This window comes from Antennarius striatus, chromosome 21, assembly GCF_040054535.1.
Source record: "Antennarius striatus isolate MH-2024 chromosome 21, ASM4005453v1, whole genome shotgun sequence".
Taxonomy (NCBI): Eukaryota; Metazoa; Chordata; class Actinopteri; order Lophiiformes; family Antennariidae; genus Antennarius; species Antennarius striatus.
The window spans coordinates 15870777-15889387 of NC_090796.1; the positions used below are offsets into that span (position 1 = coordinate 15870777).

Below are 18611 nucleotides of genomic sequence, written 5' to 3' on the forward strand. Positions count from 1 at the left end.
TCGTGGTCGGGCGCTACTTCTGAATTATTTTTCACATGACCACATTTGTGCTGCCAAGCAGTGGCTTAGATCTAGAGCCAAGATTCTGTTTCATGTCTGAATTTGTTTATTCGAGAAGTCCCACTACTAAAAAGTCATTAAAAACATCACATTTGGGGTTGGTTTTCTTTTTCAACCAAACCATTTGTAAAAATATTTGCAGACACTGATGGTAGTGTTTGTTCTGAGAGAACATCCCAAGAACCCTTCAACCCCTTTTGTGGTTGCATTTGCATTGTTGGGGATTAAACTAATAAAAGCTGGTCGTTGGTATAACAACATCACTTTTGTGTGATTTTATATAATATATATATATATATATATATATATATATATAAACTGCTTTTTAAAGCAGAGTTCACAAGGCTGCCTTTTTCTAAGGGTTGAAGAAGCAAAAATGTAATAGCAGCCAATAACATAATAAATTTACCCATTCCTATAATGTAATTTAAATGGGAGAAAGTTATTAAGTTAACGGCTCAGGACTTTTATTTCGATATAGGACTATTAAATTTTGAAAACCGACAAGTTTATTACGTTATCGTCTGTTATTACATTACATGGCTTTAACAGGGGGTTTTAATAAACGGAGGCTGGCGGTGCTGCGTTTAACGATCACATGTTCGACTCATGGTTCCCAGCAGGAGCTAAACGTTCCAGTAGACTGGACTGTGCATAAGGGTTCAAGAGTGACTGGTGCTGGTGGGGGTGGTGGATGAACATCGACATGGCACGCCCCTCCTGTTGTATTCATATCTTCTCTTGGAACACAACCTCCTTTCACTTCTGTCACTACACTGATTAGGGGCCGGGGGCCCTCGGTGTGCCGGGGTTCTGACATGGCACGTTTGAAAGGCTTCTGTTTACCCATTTCCTTCTCGACTCATTACCCAAAAATGCTTAACTGGTGAAGAACGCACCATGGCGACTCCACCAGTGCAAATATGACCTCACTGTGCAAGCAAAGAGATTCCCTAACACCCACTCCGAGTGGGTTTAACCCCACAGCGAGGACTGTGGGATATTCCCACCTCACGTCAAGCCAACATCCCAGGTCGGGACTTAAATGCCGATGCGGTACGTCATCTTACCGGAGCACCGGGTGGCAGAGGATGAAGTTAAAGATTCATTCTGGAGGTGTGCATATGCACCAGTGGTAGTGGGAAGGGGGGGGGAAAGCAGCAGCAGCCCTAACACATGCCCCACATTCACTGCCGCCTCCCACGTCACTGCGCTCCTCAAGAGAAAAAGCCCCTTTTGTTTCCTGATTCGGGGAGGGAGGAAGGTCTCCGGGGTGAACCGCCGCTCAGCTCAGCCACTCCACACGCCATCAAAGAGACGCAACAGGGAGCAGACTTCCCACCCATGACCAGCGTCCTCCCCACGCACCCCCGCCACACAAACACAGGCTCATCAGGAAAAAAAAAAAAAACACCATCAAGGTCGGGATTGTCTTTTCCTGCTACTTAATTGGGTCAGTTTGCATTGTTGCAAGAGGTCTCCAACCATGACCCCGCCGTTGATGCACGCCCTCCGATAAAGTCAGGCGTGGAAGAATTCTCTGCAAAGCCATTGCAAAGTTCTGGAAAATTAAGTTCCGCTCAAGGAAAAGTTACTCAGAGGGAATTAATTATATCGAATGACTGGCTAATCCATATGTGATTGCATTCCAAGTTGCCGTCATGAATATTCTGCACAGACACTGAAATAATGTGACGACATTTAAAACTTTATTCGTATAGAAATATGCTCATGTTTTACATAACTTTGCAGTTACAAATAGTAAAAAGAAAGACTATCAACGCTATTAGCATTACAAAGTTTCTCTCAGACAAACGGGAGCATAGATCTCGGGGGAGGGGGGGAAGCCGGATGTTACCGTGTGAAATGTTAAGATCTTCAGCATACTGTACAAACGGTATGCGCATGCAGCTTATTGCTCAGTAAGAGTGGAAGGAGATTTACTAACAGTAGCTTTAGAAGTCGTCTCCGTCTTTTGGGACCCAAGGTCAGAGGAAGGAAGACTCGTTCTGGTGCAGAGAATTTATACAAACCTGCTGTGAATTCTCTCCAAATGCGGTACAATGAAGGCAAGCCCCCAGCCTTTGAGTCAAAGTTAATATAGCATTAGTATCTCCACCCGAATCCGTCCACCCCAACTTCCCTGTTCTCCTGAGATACAGCGCAGCACAGAAGTAGCTTGACCACACAAAATCCCCCAAAAATGAGCTTTTCAATCCACAAAGCTCCAGCTTAATTTCTCCTGGAGGGGGAAGAAAAAATAAAAAAACAAGCTGGAACGCTCTCTCCGTTCGCTTTTCAGCTTGCTTTGTCCTTAAGACTGTCTGTACTGTTTATTGTACCACCTGGTGATTAACATTGTCCACTAAATTAGCTTTCCCCTTGAGAGGAAGACAGCCCAGCTCAGTTTCTCTCAATTTGCTCAATGTCGAGTTCTCCTCCGAGCTGATACACGTCCTTCCTCATGCTACATAGCCCCGCCCAGAGAGGCTCGCTGTCTTTGCCGTTGGTCACCTCCGGCGTCAGGTCGCCGCAGTCTGAGGAGTTCCAGTCCGCCTCTTCGATGGTGGGGTCGGACAAGACATTTCTTGGGATCTCGCCCTCTTTGGTCCGAGGTTGGAAGTCGTCCTCTGGGTCGGGTCGGTTTGCGGAGACATTGTCAGTGTTGCACTGATCCGTGTTCCGGAGGATGACGAAGGCCTGGCTGGACTCGTAGTCATCTTCACCTGTGATTCCGGGACAGCTAAGGCTGTGGAAATTCCGGAGTTTCTGTGGAAGGACAGACATGTCATTATTTTTGGACGTTTACGTCTAACTATGTAAGTCATAGTCCTTCATTTCAAACTGGAGCAACCCGTGGTTGGATGCGTGGGACGATGCCATCTGACGTCCTGCTTAAACCCAGGCAGCAAGTGGCCCGATACCCAGAGGGCAGACATCACTGTTAGCCTTTTGACTCTGTCGGGCATTGACTGGCACGGCACAAAGACCTCATACATCTGGGCAAAAGCTGGAATCTTCCACAGGCAAATCCACATGTGCCAGCACTGCTGCAGGCAAGTCCGGCGACAGCTGTGGGGGCTTTATAGCAGGGGCTTATCCAATCTGTACAGCTAATGTGGAGAGGGCCGGACAGCTGCCTCATGCCTGACCACTGGGTGTTAGGCCAGAAAGACACATGAGAATAGGGCCTCTGTAAAACCGTCTGTCACTTGTGTGCTTATGTAAAGGCTTAATAACCATGAGACTGTTGGGGATACCGCACACGGCCAAGTGTGTGAACTGCAGCTGCAGAGAAGTGAGAGATTAATGGCTTTTTATGGTGCTAGGTTGTCCTCTACCTGCTTAGCAGTTCATTCTCACATTAGAGGAGCTGGAGCCCAAAGATATTTGCTGTTTCATTGCTTTGAATGGCCAAACAACCCATGCATGGATATTTAAATTAAAGACAAACAGATGACATTGTCATGAACTCAATACGGGATATTTAGCTGGAACATTTAAGAGGTTCATGGCTGACCACAGTGCTTAAGAGTCAAGTTGTTAGAGCTCTGAATAATGTGGAAAAGGTGAAATTGTGATCCACCTCTTTGACCTACCAGCAGTGAGAAAGCTCTTTGCTCCAGGCAGCAGTTGATCAAACAGGGTCCTGCTGTTTTTCTTGGCTCTGGTCAAGCAGGAACATTTGTCAGCACCGGGCCAGCGCCATATTGCTGCCTTCTGCATTAGCACTCCGTCCTGAGTCGCAGGCTTCTTGCCCAGAACGTGGGACCAAACCGATAAGACCATGAGTGTGCATTAAACGAAACTCAAACACCGAAAGAAGGAAAGCTGCAACTTCCAACAACTTCTGCTGAACGAGTTCAATAACTTTAATGTCCTCGTCCAACTTCCTGCGTGGAGAAGAGGCCAGATAGTCTCCTCATCCATACTGACCTTGACTCTCCATCAATAAAGGCTGATCAATAGCTCATGAGGCAGTCGTGGCAGCGATCCACCCACTGAGCTGAATTTACAGGAATCAATATCTCTTTACCAACACGCATCTCCCCTGTGCAACGATCCATAACCTCTGCCGCAGCCGCTCTCCTTCCCGTCGTTCACTGAGGTGCAGAGGGTGAAAACGACACCGCCGCGGACACACCGCCACCAAGATGTGAACAGTAAGGTGACTTTGAGCAGTGTGACGCATGTCAAGCACGATAAAGAGTTTAGTTTAGCAAGTTTAGTCTATGATGACGTGTAAGGCTGGCGTGAAATCAGAATTTCCCAACTTCCCTTAAAATTGGGAGATGAACTTATGAACCAGTTTCCACAAAGCTTAAGATAACCGAATCGATCAGCCTTGGTAAAGGTATTCAACTGGATTGTGAAAAATTGACTTTGACAGATTTAAACTTTAAAAGATGAAACACTAGCCAGGAAAGCTCCCAGGACATTCTGGTGCTGTTCTAGAGGTACAAACACTCCTAAAACAGTCTGGATGGAACTTTGAGGAGGGGTGGGACAAGCTAGCCAAACATTGGCATGTTCATCCTGGAGTTGGCATGCGTTCTAATGAGCATGATTCTAGTTAAGTTTGTTTTGCTGATTAAATTACAGCCTTAGGTGTAACCCAAGGAGAAGGAGGCAGAGTGTGAGTAACCCCTAACAGTATGCATGAAGAAAATAGAACTATTACTTAAAAGGCCACCAGATGAAGAGAAATGAAAGAGAAGAAAGGCCGTGTGACCTAAAAACCCTTCATTCCTTCCACCTGAGCTGTAAACTGACTCCAGCAGAGCACAAACAGCACAACAGGTCCAATCCTCTCAATCTGGGCACAAACACAGTTCTGTCACACAAGATGTGAAATGGCTGATCGTTTATCTGAAACACCTGCTATGATAAAATCATTCCACTCTTCATTTTTACAGTGCATTAGCACACCCTCGTAATGGAATGTGACCCACAAGGCCTGCATGAGTGAATAACGGCCTTCATTTGATGACAGTGCCTGCAGAAACACTTGGAGGTGTGCGCAGCTAGAACAGACACAATGGTATAACCGCTGTCAACTATAAATAGAAGGTGATCGTGAGACTGATAAAGACCTGGCTTCAAGCTGGAACAAGTATTTCCTGAAGGGTTCTGCTGTCTAGAGCCCGGATGGTGGACTTTGGGTCGTGGTTGTGGGAAGTTAAAACCAACATAAACGGGTCGAAGGCTGTAGGAAATGATGATGATGGAAATCCAGGATGAAAAACTACAATCTGTGTCAATTTGTGTTCAGATCTGCTGCATTATCCTGATTCTATCTGAAAGTAACTCCAAACACCCACCTGGGTCATCTTGGCCAGGTCCAGTGAAGGCCTCTGTTTGTGCGAGTCAGCCGGTCTTCTGCGTTTCATGCCAATCTTCTTTTCATTGAGGACGCACGGCTGCGAGCGACTGCGTGCGAGCCCTCCCTGCACACCCCGGCGCTCCAGCTCTGGGGTGGAGTCAGGCGAGCTGGGTGGCGAGGGTCCACGAGGCTCAGGGAAGCAGATCTGTTCGTGAGAGAGGTAGAGGGGCTGCGTCGGGTGCTCGGCGGACGGGGGCGTGGAAGAGGAAGGTGTCGGGCAGGTGAAGGCGGACGGGCAGGGGTGGCGCTGGGCGAAGCAGGGCAGTTCCAGGGTGTTGGAGCGGGCGGGCAGGCTGAAGCTGGAGCTGCGCTGCATGAGCGGGAAGCCAAGCTGCGCATTCCCGACGCCACTTCCGCGCTGGACGCTGCCCCCACTGTGGCACCTCCTCTTCTCCACCATCGTCCAGACCCGAGAGCTTTGAGGGCGCCAGGTGGAACGCCAACCACCGAGCTCGTCGGAGCAAGACAGGGACCGGCACTGCCGTTTGCTGGGGGGCGCGTTGGAGTGTGAGGACGCCGCCTCAGTCAGGCTGAGGTCTTTCAACAAGCTGGTGATTGTGCTTGAAGTGGAGCCAACATCCCAATCCCAGTGGGCTGAACTTTTGTGCACCTCAGGCAGGACGTCCCACAGGTTCTCCAAGCTGGTTCCAACTGGCCTCTGCTGTATTTGACCCAACTCTCGCCACCGGCTTGTCTCTGCAGCAAGACACCAGATTCATATTACATTAAATAACCTTTAAGATTCTCACCTAAAATATAAGAAGCCACTGAAATCACTTTTGTCATTTACACTTTGTTTCAGGCTAGACAAAAGCAAAACCTGCAGTGGCTGAAGTTGGTATTAACTTCCTGCTTTTCAAATTTAAATTTTCATACCGGAGGTTTGCTGCATTGATATTAAAACCTGATGCGCAAACTTCTTCTAGAAGAACAGTTCACACAGGAAATGCTAAAAAAACAAACAAACTTTTGCTTAGTGCCGAGGTTAGGTGTGGCGGCCTCGACACAGAACGCACCCATGACGTGGCCTCTGGTCTCTGTCTGTGTACTCTGTATTGACACTACTCATCGCTTTGTATAATTGGCACTAAAAATAAATCCTGTCCTCCAGGCGCTGTTTCGGTGTCAGACTGAATGCACGGCTGATCTGGGACGAGAGCCCAGCATCTAACCGACTCCAGCACACCTCGTCTCTACTGTAGCATGGCGTGATTAAACATCAATAACCCATCAAACATCCCAACGCATCGTTTGGGTTTTTTTTTCTTTTAACAACAGCTCCCCATCTGTCGCTGCTGATCGACTGCTCCAGCGCCATTGGCTAGCGCGGCGGGGGAGCTCTTGTTATTACCACAACAGAAACTCTCCAGGAGAGCTGAACGGGTCGGTCGACTCTGACTTTAACGTCTCAACGTCAAACATCTTTTCTTCTCCGCTGCGTACAAAATCCCCAGAATACCGATCTACAGTGGTACATTGAAGCATTCAGGAGTGCCATAAGATTCCTACTGATGAATAAGCTGCAAACGCACAGGTACAGAAGTATTCATCTTGGCAGAAACACCTGTCAGACATGTTTCACATGACGCTGTGTGACCATCGCCCGGGTGCAGCATAGGTCGGTATGCTGTCGGGGATTTCTCCACGAGAACACTGTCGTAAAAACCTCTGGAAGTACAAGTTATCTTGTTCTGCTTTTGATTGGTACGATAATACGGTACGGTTTCAAATCTAGACTTTAAAGTGACACATATCAACCTCATGTGTTTTAATGCGTATAAAGATGAGCCTCACCCGTGAGTCCACAAGAGAAAAGTGCCGTCCCCTGGCTCATGGTCTGCGTCTGGAACTGAAGAGCAAAAAACATGAACATTTTTAAAACTGACTTCTGTACATGTTTAGTGTCCTTTTAAATTACATGAAAATGATAAATTTCCAAAAGACTGTTCTCAATATTTTGAGGAGTGGTTCTTCTATAAATGCCCCTGATTGATGCACTGCGTCGGAGCTCGATGACTTCATTTCACGTGGCTGAGAGGCCAAAGGAGGTTTCTACCGCATGCACGCTGATTAGAAAATGAGTCCGAGTCGCTGGGCTAGTGGAACAGAAATCCTCCATTGTGTTCTTGAGTGAAGTAAATGGAACACGGAGGATTCTAGAGCAGATGACACATGCCCTACTGATAGCAGTTGGCAGCTGTTATGATGCAATTACCAGTAATGGTAACACAAACATCCCTTATTCCCAGTCTTCGACATCCAAACATTTCTTTTTTTGACATCACTTCCTGACATTCTGTCAGGAAACACTTGTGAAACACATTTCAAACACGTTGGAAGAAAACAAGCTCTCACCGGGCCCAAATCTGTGCTTTTGGATGTTACATCGTCGGCGCCCTTCTTTTCCAGTGTTTTCTTGTAAATGATCACCATGGCAATGCACATCCTTGTCCTATGGCGTTCAGGTGAGGGGAAGAGAAGCTGGCGACCATCTTGGCGAGCGTGTAGCGAGTGGGTTGGTTTCTCATGAACTTAAGACAGCAACCCTGGACTCCTTCAGGAATGTGTTTCAACCCTGAGCGGACACACAAAGATGAGCACCGGATTAGAATTCAGCACATTTCTGACATTCTGTCGACCATATAAGCAGAGAACAATTTGGAGGGATCGGAGGGTTCAGATCCCCTGGATGAAAGCTCCCAAACACACTGGCTGCAGGCATTACAGCCGATGTGCTCTCAAGGTGATGCTCGGCTGCAAATGTGTCAAAAGAATTGTGTTGTTTCCAACGGTTAAAATCGATTTCTAAATGCAACACGATTTCTAAATGCAACAACAGGCTGAACTGTTGCCATGTGGTCTGAGAAATGTCAATGCTATTGATACCTGTGTGAATCCAAGCAGTCATCCTCCTTCCACGCCTACAGGCATCGAGAACATGATATTCAAAGGGACGTAGATTTGGTGGACTTATCCATTGAACCCTCAAGGTCACCTGACATGCGTGAAAAGAGCATGTAGCCGTCGGCGGGTTCAGAATAGGAAGAGAATGACCTCTTACCTGGTCACATATGTCATCACCCATGTTTGTGTTTGTCTGCAGGGATTCTCAAAAGTTTGGCATGGAGATAAAGCTTGTTTTTTATAGTTTATTGAGCGTTTTTTTTGTTTAAACATTTCCATAAATATTATTTTTGCAAGTTAATCCGTGTGCAGGAAGTCATGCAAAGTTAAAAAGCTTTGAGGTTTTAGTGGCTCTGCTGTTTCATCATTCCGTTCATGTGAAAAACTGCAAGAGTTTCCTCCAAGTGTTCCACACTAGAGCGCATGAGGAGGAATAGAGCAAAGTCAAAGTTGTGTAATTGAATACTCAGGGGCTGGCTGGGAATAGCTGACCTTGCGGTTATCAAAACAACCCTCTTCACATTAGTGCTGCACCACGGTTACAGTAAAACAGCTGATTGGCCACTGATGCAAATCTATATAATGGTCGCTGTGCATTTTTCTTTTTACTACCACCAAATCGGTTCCACTTCTACACACCGGTAGGGAGGTTGAAACCCAGTGGATGTGAGACAGTCGTAGGATGCCTGCAAGGTCAGAGCGTTTGAATGACGGAACAACTGTGAAGGGAAGGGGGGGGGGGTCAGAGAGAGACAGTGTACGTGAAACAAAAGAGGACTCTGTGCAGAAGATGGGACACCGTGGGAAACAAAAGAAGCGACATCAGTTTGTGGCAGTGTTTGTGGGGAGTAGGGAGGGGGGCATCACAAGACCCTGAGAGAGCTGACATAATGGAGATGGTGTTTGCACTCGGCATATGATTTCCATTACGAACACTTAGCATGTCGGGGTAAACAACTTAAACACAGAAGAGCTCCAGGAGAATACAGTTCAAGGACATGTGGCAGATTGAATTTGTGGCCTCGGAGCTGATCAAAGCTCCAAAGCTGGACGAGGTCAGGCCAGCTTACGCTGTGCGTGACCACGAACCACACAGATCTGAGTTCAGCAGCACAGATAACTAAAGACAAGCAGGGGTGGAGGAAACTGTTGTTTGTATACTACCAGTAATGACTCTGTGATGGATGGCGTTGGCTCCAACACAAAAAACCTCGCCCAAAGAAACTCAATTAGCCAAGACAAGAAAAACTCCTTAACATGATGTTTACGCAAACAAAAACGGCACACAAGCCCTTTTTCGTTCCCTGGGAAGATGGAAAAAGTACTTTAGCCTTCAGTTAAACTATTTATCACCATTCTCATTCTCAGACGTTATATTTTCATCCCGTAAATCGGAGCCAAGTGCTTTAAATGGGCGAGGTTTATAGAGTAATTAAAAAAATTCCTCCGCTCCGTGACATAATTTGAACACACATTTATAAAAGCTGAACTGAGCCCCATGGCTTTAGAAAGGTATTTGTGTTGGTGACAGTTTGTGAAAGGAGAACATGCTGAGGAACACAAAGAGCAGCCTCTGTTTTCCTGCAAAGAATAACCAATAAAGTGCATATAGGAGCTGTAAAAGACTGTAATTCCCAACGCTAAGTAGATGCACCCGTCCTCCAGCAATCATCTGTCAAATGAGGCATCTAGAAGTTCCTTCCAAGGAGTGCCATTCCCTTTCTGACATCTTAACTTCAATCACCTCCAAGATGCTGCTGTTATCTGTAATCAGTGGGAGCCTCCATGGTTCTGCAGCCCGATAGCTCTTTATCTGCTCAGGGGCAGCAACCGCCATGACAACTGAGAAGTCTAATCTCTAAGGGGAAGAATGCTGCAGAACGTTTCCCTCAGACCTGCTTTTCCATTTCATGCAATTAGGCTGCTGACTTTCCGCGACAAAATCTTGCAGCGACAGTGGCCTTCCTGAGCTCGTGCGGCAGTGCAGACTTTGGATGCGGCGACGGAACGCCGCGCTTCCTTTGCGGTCGCCGAAAGCCTTTTCGACCGTCGCTACTTTTGGGGCGTCAGAAATAGCGAGCTATTTCTCAGCTTTAAGGAGCGCTAGATAAGACAAGACAGGAAACCACATTGTCGAATGGGCATGCGACGAAGCAGAGGTCTGCCTCGGCATCGATATTTCTGTATTTTTATCAACTTTATTGTAGATAATTTATAACGACTAGAGGCTGTCAGCACTCAATAGACGTCTAAACTGTGCTTACTCATGAAAGCTGTTTCCTAATTAGAACAGCTTTTCCATACATTGCTCAGACTGTAATCCCACTGGTTAGGCCAACATTACATAAGGATTTGGCAGCTTTGTGTCTGACAATTAGAGCTAATACTAATCCATTTTATAGCACTTGGACAGTTGGCAGAAAACAACCCTGTTTGGTATCATCGCTGCACATTGCATAGGTTGCTGGACAACACATTAGTCAACTGTGTGGAAGTTTATCACATGTTCTTTTATTAACGCTTTACAGCACACGTATAAACTGAGAGGCTGCAATGTCGAGATGAATTTCCAGACACCCTCCCGCGTGTATACAGCAGTCAGATCTGTGTCCTGCGCATTCCCAACAATCCCAGGATTGTGGCCGCGTCAGTAATCCGAGCATCTGCTGAGCACCAGACAGCCCAACTTGAAACCTGAGGGATTTATCCTCTTCATCGCTCCGATCTCCTGTGAAGGGAATGCTGCTAAACAGCCTGGCTACCACTTCCACAAAGAATAATAAATCTATGTTCCTAAAAAACCGGATTCCCTCTGAGTTATTGGCTCCGGTGGCCTACTTCTTTGAGCTGCAAGGATTGTGCAAGATCCATATTTGGACTCAGCAGTTTCTCATCATAATAGTGGGTGTGTTAAAAGTGCACTTTATGAAAGGCAGAAAAACAAGTAGCGCTTATGAAAACCAGATAATTGAATGAAATTTTGGCTAGCATGTTTTTTCTTTCTCGCTACGAAAATTCACTTTGTTTTTTTTTTTCTGGTTTTGTTCTTCATTCTGCGCCACAAAAGGCAGGTGCCACAGAGTTTTGACATGGCTGACTGGCTGCAAAGAAGTTTATGAAACTCATTGTGGGGTGCGGGGCTAGCCCCGCAGCTGTCTGCATGTTCACAGAAATTAGGCGATGTCAAACAGGAGGCACACTCTACATGTAAAGCAGCGAGTGAATAGTCAGAAATGAGCATGGCTGTGAGGCCTCAATAGTGGTAGTTATCAGGCTCACTTGAAGGCCTGGGGTACAGCCAAGGTCTCACAAGCATGCAGCTGCCCACTTACCATAAACACAAAGGCTCAGCATGGCTATGCACGGCAGCCAAGCAGGCCTGCGTTTTAAAGCAGGCCTGCTGTTTAATTATCTCATACATAATCACTTGCACTGTATACATTTGTCCAGAACAAGATCTTTGTTGAGCTCTGTAATCGAGGCTTCACCACACCTGTCCCAAGTTGAAGAGAAATGTCCATTTGAAAGCTAAATCTTGAATCACAAAGGCTTGTGGACACCCTTCTGCTTCAGTGTCATTATAATGCTGCTTGTTAATAGTTTTAGTAAGAATTAAAGATGGAGGACTCATTTCAGTACTGAATTTTGAACTGACCATACGCACGAGTTTTTCCAGATGAGTATATTCAGAAAAATGTCATCATAAAGGGGGGCATACACAGGATCTGAGACAGCCGTCAAATGCTGTCTAAATATTTTTAGTGACATGAAAAGGAAAGAGGAATCATCTGCACGCTCAGATAGGCGGCCTCTTTTGTGCTAAAACTGTTCAACAGTTTTTCAAACGAGCTTGCCAGCCCTCCAGGTGTACGCCTCCAGTTCCAGAGGAAAAGGCCCTGAAAACTGAGCTGGTCCAAGCAACAAGCACAAATAGTCCCTTAAACCCCTTTTCCAAAATCCCTCATGAAAGGGAAATGAGTTTGGCAAAGAAAACCGGTGTGACGGGAGCTCGGAGAATGTTACACACAGACTACAGAGCAAACAGGATTTTGAACTCAACAGAAAGGCCAAAAGCGATTCATGGTAAAATATCAAGTGTGGATGTTAAAAATAAATAAACGGTGCATCTGCAGCCTAAGAGAAACTCGTATTTTCCCCTGTTAACGTAGAATTTAGGCATTCACACCCCATTGAAGCAATTCAGGTGTAACTGGCTCTTGTTCTTTCTCCAGAAGAGCATTTAAGGGACAGAACATGTTGGATTGTGTGTCAATCAGGCCTCTCATACCTGAGGGTAGGGTTGGCTGGATAAGGATAAAACAACATTCCACTGTAAGAGCACAAACTGTAACCAGAAAGTGGGTCGGAGATGGACTTAAATGACACCAATGCCAAATTATACTGCACAGTCAGGTAGAACTGTATGTAAAAACTTTAAAATATGAAGGCCCAGTGAATTCATTAACTCTCCCATCCTGTTTGCATGAGTGGAAATCTACTGGTACTTTAAAGATGTAAATATTTAAAGAAAGTGAAATCACACAAAATACTTACAAAAAAATAATTTGATTAATCATCTTTAGCAATTTTCATGATAAATATGGTCACTTTGTCAGCTAGTGTTTGTATCAGTTGACACCAATGCAAAGTTTCTGTGCTCACGCTGCAGATGAATGGGTGACATGAACATTAGTTAATGATCAGCGTTTATTCAAGACACCTTTTATTTGAACGTGTTAAACATCACGTTTCCAACAACCTATCACCCTGTTGTGTTACTATCAACACATTACATGTGGTGACACACATATTAGCGAATCATTGAACATACTAAGGTGCATTTATGTAAGTAATGCCCCAGAAAAACCAGCCAAAAGCACAAGCTGTACAGATGAGGTAAAGTTGCTAAACTAGCTATTTATAGTATGTGGACTTTCATCATGATTATTCTTACGAGGCACCTTTAATTAAACATGTCATCATAAAATAACGCATAAAACAAAAGGGGACCAAGCATTGATTACACTTTTCAACTAGCTAGCAAAGTTAGCTAGCACGTTAAACTTATTTAACCAAAAAGTTGTCACTCACAAGCATCACGGGGCGCATGTCGGGACTCCCCAAACGACACCGGACGGCTCGTCAACGTCGCTGGATCATTTTTACTTGGGTTTCGGGACAAATCATCTGGTGGTGCGGGGGAGGGAGGGGGGAAGCCACGGCCGCGCACGTCCCGCTCCAGGCAGCTCACACAAACTTCTACTCCACTCAACTACTGTACGGGCGCACGCTCACGCCTGTGACAACAGTCCTGGACCGTACCATTTAACAGGGGTGCCGGACGAACGCAATTTTATTTGTTCTGAAAAGATTTAAAGATATTAGTTAATCCTCATGTATTATTTTGCTTGTTTAGAGTACTTTATTAGATTTAATTGTTGTTTATCTGGGCAAAAAAAAATGGAATATTAGTCTATGCAAGACCTCTTGTGAGAGGACCACCCCTACACTGGGAACTAGTGGTCTTATCCACCCTGCAGTGTAGAAAAGTAATCACAGTTTTGAGCTATGCATATAGACAAGACACTTTCACAATAAACAGAGGTGTAATTTCCCAACTGTGTGCGATTTAAATGCCAAACTTGGAGAGAAAGTAAAAATACCAGTGTAATAACATCTACATCCAATAATAAACATTTATTACAAACAGATGTTAACTTTTAAGGAAGTGAATTCTGACTTCGGAATGATTATCAAGTGATAAAGTCACTTCTTTTGCTTAAACGCACTCATTGCACAATAATTACACACATGGACACTCAGTTGAATTGTACTTTCTGGTCATTCATGATGTATCCACCAAATATAAATCTGTTTTTGTAGTCATTTCCTTGAAATGTTTTGTGCTGACGAGATTTAAAAAAAAAAAAAAAGCATTTCACAAGACAAGACAGATATTAGAGATCTGCTTGTTTCCTTGACCGTCCTGTCTTGCAACACCTCCTTTTTTGAGAATAAGAGGCACTCCCAGTGAAGTGTGTAAGCACACGATGGCTGTACAATTGCTTTTAATATATATGCACATATCTTTAAATGTGTACACTGTGTAAATTGTTAGACATACTGTCAGAACCATAAAGATCTGAGAACTGATACCAGACAAATCATAATCATGTTATGGAAAATTACGTACGCCAAAATCTCCACCAGTGCAAATATCAACAAGTTCTTATATTTTGTGGGGGCCTGGGGTTCATTCACTGGGCGTCAGAAGGGTGGGGGGCCCGAGCTCACCCCTGGCAGATACCATTGTTAATCAAGGAGTAACATCTGTTGTGTGCCACTAATCTCCCCCAGACTGTCCTCCTTGGTGTTAGACTGTCTGCCTTTTGTGTTAAAGGGTATTGTGGATTTGTCTCATTCTGTGTAGGCTACAGTGCGGGGCGGATACAAGTTGTCTGTCTATCCAAAAAAACTTCTAAGGTCTTCTAGTGTGCAAGCAAACGTGGCGAAGCAAACTTGACATGCAGTCCTCTGTAGTACGAAAGGGCACAGATGAGTCATGAGCAATCAGATGATCAAAACAACTTGCAGAGTTTTGCAGGTCAGCAAGTTTGTGTTGTGACAGTCTAAACCACAGGGGGCAGTATCTACTAACCAGAGGGCAGCACAAGTCCTTCTGGAGGGCTTGATTTAGGTGTTTCCAGTTATTTTGCTTTGACTTTTTCTGTTTTTGTAGCTAGGTTATAGCTAACAGTAAATAGGAATTGAGCCTGAAACACCCAGTGCATAGACCTCATGCTGTAGGCCATCTGTGGGTCACACTGGCTGCAGACAGATGGCTAAAGGACTCCTATTACAGGAGCTTCGTCCTCTCAACCTAAACGAACAGCTAATCTTCTACAGCCCTTACAAAACTGCCCATTTCAGGGTTTTCAAATTATCTGGTTTGTTTTCATCCCCACTTTTTAGTCCATTTAGAATTTTATCTCTGGTCATCATGTGCAACCAAGTATAAAAAAAAAAAAAAAAAAAGTAGAGTCTGGTGTGCAAAATGTTTTTTAATGTGCAAGATTTTGTTTTAAACTGAGCGCAACCCCAACATAAATCTTTGAAAAGTCTGACCATGAGGGTGTCACTCGTGTAAAAGAAAAACACTGACACCATTTGTCAAAATGCAGAAGTACAAGCATTCCTAAACAGAGGTTTTGTACTGTATCTTGTTGTTAAAATTCCTCTCTGGTGTTACTCAATGGGGATAGAGTAACTAGTCAGAACATAAAAGGCGCATATGGCCTTCATTGAACTCCATCTAAATTTCACTGCTTCTCATCCATCCCACTAATCCTCGCCTATGTTTATAGCCAAGTTAATTGAACTGGCACATCTCTGAGGATTTGTAGATCCCTTTCAAGGCTCCACAGAAACGTCTTTGCCAAAGCGTGCACATCGCTAAAACCTCCGCAGCATCTGGGAGAGGTGCAGCTGTTCTTTCAGTAACAATTCATGAGCGGCGGCGAGCGTGGCATTTCCAAAAACGCTTGTGTTCAGAAGAGATTTATTCTCCGTCTTTGATTCTGGCGATAGCACCAAGTAATAATGTCAGCGTCTTTTAGAAATGAAATAGCGGAGTGACCTTTGGAAGTCAAATCCTATTTGAACTACACTTAAGATAATCCATTTTTATTCGTCTTGCTCTTTTAGACCCTGGAGTATGAAATGATAGAGTTTAAAAGGATAAATTGGTGATTATTTCATCAGTAATTGAACAAGAACGTAATTGAAACTGAAATGAATAAAATCCATAAAGTACATCTTTTACAGTAACTGATATTTCAGGTTCAAAACATGATGCACTGCTAACCAGGAATGGCTTCTGTACTGTAACATTTCATTCAAAAGCTACCATCATTTTCCACAATACAATAATCCCATTCTCACAAATAAATAAAGCGGTAAGACCTTAAATAGCCTCGGTACAAAATGTTTGTTCTGAGCAGTCATGCTGAGCAGTTTTTTGGGACTCCTTCTCTTTGAGAATCTGCCCTCTGGTTCTCCATGTGCGCCTGCACCGACCTCCACAGCGCCTTGATGTTCCCCTCGCCGAAACCCGTGGCGCCCCTTCTCTCTATCAGCTCCAGGAAGAAGGTGTCCTCCGTGAAGATGGGCTTGGTGAACACCTGGAGAAGGTATCTGGAAGCAACGAGAAGTTTCAGTTCTCCTCTAGCTTACGTCTTCTGAGACCTTTCATCAGCCTAAAAAAAAAGTGGCGTGATATTTCAGCTCTCCTTCGCCTCTGACCTTTTTACCCTGGATGGCGTCTGTGATGACGGATCCTGCTGCAGATCCGTGTCCAGGAGAATCCCATGCTGCGCCAGCGACTGTGGGTTGTGTCCCGCCGCCTCTATCTCCTGCTGTTTTCCCACCTGTTGCAACACTTGGCATTGGTAATCATGGCAGATAAGGACACATACGGTAAATACTATGCATTAGCTAATCCAAACCAGTGACTGCAACTGTGTTCTTAAAGGATTGAGTTACAGGAATCGTACAGGATGCCGGAAAAGTGTTCATTTATGATGAAGTGATAATTTTTCTGTTGGATAGGAGATAAATAAGTAGGAGATTCTTGGTGTGAAAATGATTTCTGGAGATAATCATCTGAGAGAATTACTCCAAATTATTTATGTAGCTCAATCCAAGCGTCTCCGTAAACACTGGAAATGGATTGGAAGACATATTTAGACACAAGTTCTGATCCGATCTAAAACTCGCACAAAAACAAGTGTAAATAAAGTGCTTTTAAATCAAATTACACCATAAAACTTGTTTTATGACTGCAGCTTTGTTTTGCTACGCTGCTCCGGAAATGCTTTGTGAATGTTGTGCTGATTCTACTTTTTGGGTTACTCTTTAATGAGATTATCTTTTTTTTTAAATTTTTGTAAATAAGCTGCTGTGCAGTTCAGCGAGGCGGTCGCACCTCGGTGTAGTAGGTGAAAGGAGGGGAGAAAAACTGGACGCCGGCTCTCGCCATCACACGAGCGGTGGAGACGATATCTTTGGTGTACAGCCCGATGTGCTGGATCCCAGGAGCCATGTGCTTCTCCAAGAATGTGTCCACCTGATTTCTGCCTGAAATCGCACAGTGATGCAGAAAATTTACTATCAGGGTGATAAATAACTGTGGAAAGACGGACGTGATGCTTTTACCTTGTTCAGGCAGAGATTCTGCAATGACAAACTTGCAGTCGGGCTCTTTTTGATCCACAAAGGGGAGCTTTATGCCCACTTTGCTGCATTTCCAGTACTCCATGGCAGTTAGGCGTAGACCAATGCCCTCCTGGTTTATGACAAAACCTTCCTCCTCATCTTCATCGCTGTTTAGAAGAAGAAAAATCTTGTAATACTTCAATCAATTTGAAGAAAAAAATCAAACAAAAGCATTTCTCACCTATCGATCAAAAATCTCCGGAAGCCAAAGAGCTTCTCGTACCACCTCATGACCTGGTGGGTTGTTGTCCTGGGACAGGCGTAAGTGATGTGATCGAAATGTGTGATGGGACAAGATGTGTCCTCCTCCTCCTCATCTTCCTCCTTCAGGCTGTAGTCGTTCCTCAAGATATCAAACCCCGGTAAGAAGCCCCCCTCATATCTGGTCCTGTCAATCAATGTGTGGCACACGTTCCCCACGATGGATTTAACCACAGAGTAGGTGACCTGCCCGTGATCGTCCTCCACGGTCGTGGGAGGAACGAGGAAAGAGCAGCCGTGACGGTGCAGCTCCTTGAATGACCTTTCCACATCCTCCACCTCGAAACACACGTTGCTGACGGTGTCCACCGGGTAAAGCGGACTCACGTCGTAAAGGCATGTCGAGGTGTGGTCCAGGTTGGATCTACCCACGGAGATCAGGTGTGGGTCCGGCGTGTATCGATCCGTGACTTCCTCTCCCCCATTCAATCCCGATGTCCTCTCGTTCACGACAAAAACAGCCGCTCCTTTCCTGAGAGCCACCTGTCTGGATCTGTCGGTCAACCTGGCCGCGAATAAATTGAATTTAAATTTAGAGACAAGGTCGTGGACTATTTTTTCCGCATTGGAAACGTGAAGCGAAACGTGGTGTAACCGCTTCAAGTAAGCTGCCATGTTTGTTTGTGACGTTGCATTCGAGGCGTATCCAAATGTGGAGACTCCACCCCTTTTAATCTGAGTTATCAATGTTTACAACAAATTAAGAGTAAATGCTTACTGTTTTATTATA

The 18611-nt window shown here is 45.0% G+C and overlaps 3 protein-coding genes across 4 annotated transcripts in view; 1 reads left to right on the forward strand and 2 right to left on the reverse strand.

Moving 5' to 3' along the window:
- Positions 1 to 11147, forward strand: part of lhpp (phospholysine phosphohistidine inorganic pyrophosphate phosphatase) — a 39005-nt gene extending 27858 nt beyond the window's left edge. Inside the window, exon 8 of one of the 2 annotated variants that reach the window (XM_068305405.1) lies at positions 10876 to 11147. The gene's annotated coding sequence lies outside the window, so the exon portion shown is untranslated. Of the gene's footprint in view, positions 1 to 6554; positions 6706 to 10875 lie in introns of those variants that run through there. The other variant, XM_068305404.1, reaches the window with a different exon arrangement.
- fam53b (family with sequence similarity 53 member B) lies at positions 1748 to 13615 on the reverse strand. Its single transcript, XM_068305402.1, has 5 exons — positions 13439 to 13615; positions 7799 to 8018; positions 7238 to 7292; positions 5382 to 6139; positions 1748 to 2829 (listed from the first exon to the last, which is right to left on the reverse strand). The coding sequence occupies exons 2-5, from the start codon at positions 7886 to 7888 to the stop codon at positions 2464 to 2466; spliced, it is 1269 nt and encodes a 422-aa protein (XP_068161503.1). The 5' UTR covers positions 7889 to 8018; positions 13439 to 13615; the 3' UTR covers positions 1748 to 2463.
- A 789-nt stretch (positions 13616 to 14404) lies between these two features.
- Positions 14405 to 18496, reverse strand: hpdl (4-hydroxyphenylpyruvate dioxygenase-like). The gene is made up of 5 exons (XM_068305631.1): positions 17802 to 18496; positions 17561 to 17727; positions 17331 to 17482; positions 16649 to 16773; positions 14405 to 16540 (listed from the first exon to the last, which is right to left on the reverse strand). Exons 1-5 carry the CDS (start codon positions 18494 to 18496, stop codon positions 16348 to 16350), a joined length of 1332 nt encoding a protein of 443 aa, XP_068161732.1. The 3' UTR covers positions 14405 to 16347.
- Positions 18497 to 18611: the final 115 nt, after the last annotated feature.